We start from the raw sequence: 8,670 nt of genomic DNA, 5'->3' as shown, positions 1-8,670 counted from the left end.
ATACCACTTTATCAAAAGAGATACAACAAGGCAGTGATATAAATCATCAGGCTTTAGCAGCTATAGGAGAATTCAGGTAGGAAGGCAAACTGAGTAAGACAAAGTAGAAAAAGCATATTTATAAAAAAATACTGCAAACCAAACCTCATTTTGGAGAGAACTGAAAGCAAGCAGATGGACATTTTTCTAATAAGCTCACAAGTCTACTTGTCTAATTACTCAACACTTTGAAATTAATTTGATTTTTCTTTCTGAACAGCTATTCTTATGGATCATTTTCCACAATGAACAGGGAGGAAAGTACATCTAAACCTGAAGACAGCATGTGTCGATTTTTGGCTCAATGAATTAGAGTGCATCCTTTTTAAAAAGAAATTGATGGAAAAAAAAAAATCATGAGACTTCATTGCTGTGAAACACATCAGTCACAGAAAGGATTAACAATCTGTAACTGCCATGAAGTTGTGTTAGAAGGCTCTCTCTTTATTAAGTCATAATTAGAATAAGAAGAGTCAGGCAGATGAATGAAATCCTCAGTAGGCAGAGGGATATGGATTTTCACAATATGCTGAAGCAATGCAATAACAGAAGCTGCAATCATTGATATTACTTACAAACCAAGATTAATCTCTAGGATTTCAGGGTAAAATACTTGAGTTGATGCACTGTCACAGGGGATGGCAGTGTTAACCACTGCTCTCAGCAAAAGGAAGCAGTCCTCACGTGGAGGTCTTTGGGAGAAAAACTCCCTTCTGGTTTGGGATGCTCTCAGAGATGCACTCAGGAGTGAAGCAGAGCTGTGTGCCTACCAGCCCAAAGTGCTGAGTGCAGGAATAAATACAGCCCAGCAGCCCCCAAGGCCCAGATGCTCTGTGGGCAGATGGAAGGCACCAGGCAGGGATGTGCCCAGCAGGTAGAGGGTCCCTCACACAGGCTTGTGCCGTGCTCCCAACATCAAAGCTGTGTGTTGTCACTTGAAGCACTTCAGAGCCATTTATAGTTTGCATATTTGCATATTTTGCATTGTTATTGCACAATTAAGCTGAAGACTTCTGACCGAGCTGTCCCAAGAGCACAAGGAAATCCAGTGGCAGCCAACTTTCAAACTGGGTAATCAGTCAGGGGTTTAAAAAACAAACTGGGCCCATGTGAGTCAGGCATGTTAGGAAGACACAGGTGGTACTTTCTTTTATAAAGAATTAAACCTTTTTTCAGGTTAGCAAATGTATATTAAGTGAGAAGAAGTACCACTTTTATAAAACAATACTTTTCAAGGACCAATGAAGACTGGTTCAGACTTTTTCTCTGAGGTTCCAGCAAAATGATTTTATGTTGACATCCCCAGTATTTGTCTAAAAACACCTGTCTCATCAGGTTATCGTTTCCACTAGAGAAGGGACTGGAGAAGGCAACAGATGTCTGATGCATCCTCAATAAGAAACAAGAATAGGCCATGAATATTTTTATGATCTTTACTTTTTCTCTTTCTGTTGTTACCATGCAAATAATGTGCACGGGAATCTTGAAACATCTTCTAACCATTCAGTAAATCATTTCACAGAATAATGAATTCAAGTACTATGAATCAGCCCCCAAAATTTAATGACTTCTTTTAGTTTTTATGTCACATCTGGAAACCAGTAGGACATGGTACTTGGGTGCACCTTCAGAGGGTGATTCTTGGCTTTTTCTCAGCTCTCCATGCCTGTGGTCAGGACCTCTGTTTCCACAGAAGAGTAGGAGCAGGACGTGCTGACCATGTCTGCTGTAGTGTACAGAAGAGAAACTGCCTGGTGTTCTTGGAAGTCAGCCCTGTGTTACACAACTGCAGTGCAGAGGTCACAAAAGCAAAGGCTTTGCCAGCAGACTCCACACTTCAAAGCTGTGGCAACAATTGTTGGATCAAACAGAGAGGAAAGAAGTTGCCTGTGGGTCCCTGAAGCAAACTGGAGTCTCAGAAGAAAAAAAATAGGATCCAGAAGAATTTACTGAGAAACAATGAGGAAAAAACCCAGCTCATTTATAAGGAACAAAAGCCCAAGTCCTCAAGAAGCTCTCCAAGCTGCTTCCACATCCAATCAATATTTTCTTTAGCACATATGGAATGAGCCTCAGCCAACTTCCTCCTCCAGACATTCCTATTTCTGACTATCCTTAGAAAGAAGCAAGGCAGCTAATTCAAAATCTCATTCATATGAACAGGAGCCACCAGGCTTGCAGGGACAGGCTCACCATCCTGTTTCCCTGACTCAACAAATTGATGCAGCTAAGCTCAGCCATACATCCAAACACATGCACACATATGCCCTTAGCCCACAGCAGGTGTGAGGTGATGTCACATGAGCCTGAACAGCCAGTGACACACAGGAAACCTGAAGACTGAAATTTCTTACAAATGCAAATAAAAGAAAGGAAATTTAAGACTGACACTGGGGCAGAGATGAAGCCTGGTCTACAAAAGCTACATCAGCAAGGTGGAAGTCCCATTCCATATAAGCCTGACTCTTATAGTCAGCACCAAAGTTACATCACCTTAGGAATGGACCAAAAGAACCTTGGCTGAGGCACAATGCCAGCAATCTGGATTTGCTTGAGTATGACCTCTCCCTCCTGCTGCAGCAAAACCTCTTCAGAAGTTCTCTTTTAAGAAAATCTTTGCTGCAAAAATTAAAGCTAATGAGACTTCTCAAGGAGATGAAACCACCCCCGTTCCAACTTCAGCATCTTGAGGCTCAGGCTGTTCCTTGAAAGGAGGATTTGCAATGCACATGCTGCCAGAGAAGATTTGCTGGGGGTAGGAGCCTCCTCATCTGTCCAGTCAGCACCATGGATGGTGGGTGCTCATCTCTGCTCCTTCAGTGAAGAGCACATCACTGCAGGTCACATTATCAGCTAAATGGGGCTGTGCAGAGATGTTTGATGGGGATGCAGAAGGGCCAGGGCACAGATTATTTTCTGTTGACTTGCCAGAGCTCATCTCCTGGTGCCTCTAGACCCAGATATGAAAATCTAAACTCTGCCAAAATACAGGGGAAAAAACTGCCTGATCCTGAATTCCTGCATAGACCTCACTGCATTTTAATGGCATTTGCACCCGGTTTTGTAGGATATGCTTGGGGTATTTATAGAGTATTTGAACACAGGAATTCAGGAACAGTATGCCTTAAATTCTAGGGAAAAAAAAAATCTCTGAATGGAAGCTCAGGCTTTCATGGTCAGTCCCAACCACTGAATTTCTACATTCATTAAGCAGCAGTCCTTGTGGCACCACGCATTTTATACTCCTCTCTGTCCTGAAATCCCAACATTTCCATCTGGGTGACATTTTACTGACTCTTCATTATATACCAGGAAGGGATGCTGATGGATTAGCATCACATCCAAAACAGAAACTGGCATCATCTCAGACTCACGAGATTTACAGCAACTGCAAAGTAAATGTGGATACTTTTTTTAGTTCTCACTCTTCCTTTTTTAGAAATAAATCTTAAAAAAATACAATCCCAAAGGCCTAACAGGCACACATTTACAGATGGCAGCAGTGAGTCATAAATGACATCTTTTCCTGGTACTATTTATGAGAGCCAGAAAACTGAACATATTATGAGCCATTTATAATGTTCTTCAGCAGAACAGTCAGCCAAGAGACAGAGCTGAAAGCCTGTTGCAACAAAAGGTATCAAAGTGAGGAGGAGAACAGTATCTATAATTACTACTCCAGTGATAAAACAAGCATATTACAGCAGATGGTTTAACACAAGATCACTATTAAATAAAACACTGGCTCCAATGCCAAGGGATGAATATTCAAGGAGTGAACTGAGTAAAAATGTATGAAGGCAGCAAATGCAGCTCAGTTAACCCAGAAGTTTTGTGCAAGACTAACCAAAGAGATCAAACCCCACATAATTCCCCATGCTGGCTGAACAATTCCTCTGCAGTCAAAACTTTCCCAATTAGAAATTAATCAATGCAAATGGCAGGACTGAGCATACTGATGGCACAGGAACTTGATCGTGTCTGACTAATAAAAAAAGGTGTGAAACTCAACCCCAAAACAAATCCAAACCCTAACAAAATTAATTTGCAGAGATTTTTCACATACCACTTCAGAAACCTACCAGTTCTTCATAAGAAACAGACTCTAATTCATCTTCTTGGCAGCTTCACAGTTGTAGGATGTTGTTTGACAAAACAGGAGCCAAGTTACAATCTAAAAAGAGGTTCTTTTCATTTTTAGAAGTTTTGAAAAATATTTTCTGGTCAAAAGTAAGGCTGGAATTAATTAAAGTGACTAAGGCTGAACCACAGAATATGGAGCTGCAATGCTCATGCTGCACAGCAGGGCTCCAGCTCTCAGGGGGTTTGGAAGCACTAGAAAGGATGCCACCACTGAAAAGGCATTTTGAATTTGTCTTTTTGTAAATTGCAGCATTTTTTAAATTAAATGTTTCTGTAATTTTGGTATTATTTATGTAATATCTTTAGCTGAGACTCAACACTTCCCAAGCTTGAGACTCACCTACGTAAGATCATTTAAATTATAACATTAACAAGGAGAAGAAAAGTAGCAGAAGGTGCAAATGCTTACCCAAAGTATACCAGAACAAAATGGTTTCAGAGTAAAAAGGAATTGATCATCATAAGAGAGTAAAATTTAAAATACCCAAACACTTTCTCAGTGACCCTTCCATACCCCCAAGGACTCAGGCTGCACCAGACAAATCCCTGTGACTGGAAATACAAATCCTTCACCATCGCCTCTCTCTGGCTGCCAGGACTCCCAGCAGGTTGCTTGAAGTTTCAGATAAACAGATGAGTGGAGCCTGTTAAACTGTGCAAGATTTAAAAGTTGTTTTAACTTCAGACACACACCCCTATATATAGATATATATGTGATATATATATATGTATATATGTATATATATATGGCACCAACCTCCACTGAGCAGTTGCTGCCTTGATTTTCTCTGGTTACACGTGCTTATGTGTTATGCAGAATCAATGACACAAACCTCAGACATAATTACAGACCCTGCTTCACCTAAACCTTCAGTTTCTGACTACTTTAGGGGAAGAAATTTTATCCTGGAAGACCAGGAAACTTTACTTTAAGGCTTGTCAAATGATAATACATATTTAATGGCTGATTAATACATATTTAATAGATGGCCCTTGGCGACCATAACCTATGGTTTTATTAATTTAGGCAGGGATGAATAAGTAACATTAGGGTGTGGTTCTTCCTTTATCTTATCACTACACTCGCATGCATGCTTTGTATGGAAAACTTTATTTGATAATAAAAATAGCATTCACAGACTTTCTCCTTCTTTGTTGCTACATCATATACATAGTGTCTGTTCCAAGGAAAGAAGCTCTTACTGGGTAAGTCCACATCTGCTCATCCTAGTGTTATGTATAAACCCAATTAAGTCAAATAAAGCTATGAACAATGTAGTATTTATATATGCATAGTGTTTTATAAAAAAGATTGGCCCACGTACTGCTTTTCATCAACACAGAAAAGAGCATTTTGCCTATAGCATGTTGCAAGAAATGATGATTGGAGAATATAGACTGCATACAAGTGCTTAGTAATACATAAGCAGGCCCACCATGAAGAAAGAAAAGATATTTTCAAACCAACAAAAGCTTTAGAATTACTGATACAGTCTCCCATTTTAAAACAGCTTTACATACCTGATTCAGTTTACATTAAAATATATCCCCTGAATCAAATTTTTTCCATTTTTAGAAATATAAACACTTAATCACATTCCTCACACCTAAATTTTGTCATAAATCCTCTTTTATACAAGAAAAAGGCAACAGTTTTGTGGTTTTTTTCCAACAGGCTCTATTAATTACAATTTCAACTGTACACACAATGATTGGCCATCTTCTTTCTTGGTTTTGTTTTTACAGTACCATGGCAACAACAGTGATAGACTTGCAATGGTTTTGTGTTCATATGGAGGATGTGAGTCAGTATACATGTACACACCAATGCACTGGAAAAAGCAGCAGTTTACTTTAGTGGTCCAACAGTAACGGCAAACATTTTGGCTCAGCTAGGCAGTATTCCATTAAATCTTAGACCAATGCTACAGCAGACTTACCACACAGCTTGCAAATTTAAAAATACAACTTAGAAACTTGCAGGTTTCTCTTTTGCTGCTGTTCTTAGACTCAAATTTACAGCATGTGTTCAGGTATGGATAGGCTTCCACAACCAGGTTGTCCCACTGATTGTCTCTTTTAGCCTGTGATTTTCTTTTGATACTTTTTTCTTTTATTTTCTTTTTTTTTTTTTCTGTTTGTTTTCCCTCCCCAGCAAGTGCACTCCTTTTGTCTCAGTAAGGGTGAACCAGTAAAACAACGAAAAACCAATCCTTTCAATATGCAGCAAGAAGAATTGAGAGCTTTTGGAATTTGGCAAAATAAAAGCCCACTGGTTTAGCCTGAGCAGAAGGAATACACCTACTCCGAGCAGGGGGACTGTGCTCCCACTGCATTGTGCCTTGTCCCAGAATCCCAATCCCTCCCCTTGCTTCCAAGCAGATACACAATACCATGCATGCTGGGGTTGCTGTCCATATACAGCTGGGAGATGAGCAGGGCTGCTGCCTGAATGACAGATCATCGTTACATGTTGCTGAGGCTAATGAGAGCTCAACAGTTCACGTTAGCGTGTGACACAGGCATGGTGCTGACCAGTCCTTCTGCCTCTGCGCATCCTGTCCAGGGGGCCTGAAAGTATAAACTGTTCATGGAACAAACTACAAATTACTTATTGTAAATCGTCTTGTGCTGTGTGGGTTTGGTTGCTTTTTTTTTTTTTTTTTAATCATTTATTATTATTATAAATATCCTTCATTGAAACAGTAGTCTCTTCAAACAGTTCTTGCAATTTTAGGAACATTTGTCTCTTTCCTTTTTAATTCCTTCAGCAGGAACGCTCCATTCCTACTGAGATGAACAATTTTCTTCCTTCCCCACCCCTAACCCTTAAAAAATTTTCTACATACAGTGTAGCAGTGAGTCACTAGAGAACAGTCTGGATCAAATTATTCAAACTTGGTCATAAAATCCTTTGCCTATATTATATTACTGGCTACCCCCACTTACTATATTGGGGAGGGGGGGAAAGTAGCCCAATAAAGGGATTATTTTTAAGAAATCTACAAAGAATGTAGAAACAAAATTTTATAATCCTTTAGGACCAACATTTGGCAAGTAATTAAAAAAAAAGAATACACTGAAAAATACTTTCTTTAATATTATACATCAGGCACAACGCTTTTTTTTTTGTTTGTTTTAAGATTTCATCTGCATAAATGGTTTGTAGGATCAGCAGGTGGCGGGCGTCTCGTCGCCTGCGAAAGCCAGGTTGGTTTCACTCTCTCCTCTGCTCCCTTGGTGTGGGGAAGGCGACGGGGACCCCGGGGAGCCCCTCAGATGCTGAGGTCGGTGCTGCACTCCTTGTAGAGCCGCCTGCGCTGCTCGGGCGGGTGCCTGCGGCTGGGCTCGTGCTTCCAGCTGGGCTCTTCCCTCTCCCGGTGGCCAACTCGTTCCTCCCGGAGCCGTCTCTCGGGTGACCTCTCCCTCCGCCGGTCGGAAGACTTGGCCCGTCGGTCGAGGGAGCTCTCTCTTCTCCGCTCAGGGGACCTCCTGGGCTCCGTGAGTCTCTCCAGCGACCGCCGCCGCCGCCCGGGCGACCGCTCTCGGCGTCTCTCAGGAGAGAGGTCTCTCCTCCTCTCAAGTCGCTCCCGCCTCTCCAAAGTGTTGTCAGCGCTCCTTGTCCCTTCCCTGCGCTTTTCAGGAGACCTCCTCTTCTGCCCGTTCACCACCGCCCTCTCTGGCTGCCTTTCGTGCCTCCTCTCCGGCGACCTCTCCACCTTCCTGCCTGGCACGTGGTCGTTGGTTTTAGAAGTCCCATTCCAAGTGTGGTGTTCATTGGGATGTCTGCTAAACTCTCTGCTGCCTTTTAGGTCTCTAACGTAAGTCCGCTTGTCCCCATGTTGTGATGATTTGTGAAGGTCTGGTGGATAACTGGACTCCGATGATGGGTGCTGCCGTCGGTCGGATGGCGTGGGTTTCATTTCCGATACATTTTGTGAACCTGTGGCGGGACTGTTCCTGTCACTGCTGGGGTCTGAAAGAAAATAACAGCAAAGGGTTTGGTATTGATGCCTTCCGTGGCGCTGTGACACCACTTAGCACTCTTCAGACTTCATTAGTGACAAAAACAAACAACTGTTAAAGCAGTCAGCGAAGGCTAACCGAAGCTTTTGTTAATTTAACTGTGAACATCGAGAGTTACAGGTTAGTACTGGTGCTGCTCTGATCGTTAGCCATGTTTTGGTCCAAGCTGATCTCATCTTTATGCTCTTCTGGGCACGGGGCACTTTACATTTCTCCCCAAGCCCAATTCATAATGTTTCAGTTATACTACATTCTTTCCAGTGGAATAAAACCATTGTAGTTCAGGTTGTTGGCTGGTTTTTTTTAATAGCTTCCAATAAAGAGGGCCGTTAGGAAACAATTTTTGTCTTTTAAGACATTATAAAGAACTGCCTTCCAGGTGTGGGAGGCCTTGGTTCAAATAGCAGAAAATGTACAGAAAATAGAATTGATTATTAAGTTTTCACCTTGTAAAATAACATT

General features: G+C 41.5%; 1 protein-coding gene across 29 annotated transcripts in view; it reads right to left on the bottom strand.

Moving 5' to 3' along the window:
• Positions 1–5,272: 5,272 nt before the first annotated feature.
• Positions 5,273–8,670, bottom strand: part of MAGI1 (membrane associated guanylate kinase, WW and PDZ domain containing 1) — a 348,628-nt gene continuing 345,230 nt past the window's right edge. For 25 of the 29 annotated variants that reach the window (XM_030228181.2, XM_030228164.2, XM_030228167.2 and 22 more), the window contains one exon: positions 5,273–8,158. In XM_030228181.2, the coding sequence (XP_030084041.1) occupies positions 7,458–8,158 (701 nt within the window). In that variant the 3' untranslated portion in view covers positions 5,273–7,457. The remainder of the gene's footprint in view (positions 8,159–8,670) is intronic. The other 4 variants (XM_030228184.2, XM_030228185.2, XM_030228190.2 and 1 more) reach the window with 1 other exon arrangement.

Source organism: Serinus canaria, chromosome 12 (genome assembly GCF_022539315.1).
Source record: "Serinus canaria isolate serCan28SL12 chromosome 12, serCan2020, whole genome shotgun sequence".
In the NCBI taxonomy this organism is placed as follows: Eukaryota; Metazoa; Chordata; class Aves; order Passeriformes; family Fringillidae; genus Serinus; species Serinus canaria.
Note: the sequence above shows the minus strand (reverse complement) of the source record. Positions and strands in the feature narration are given on the sequence as shown.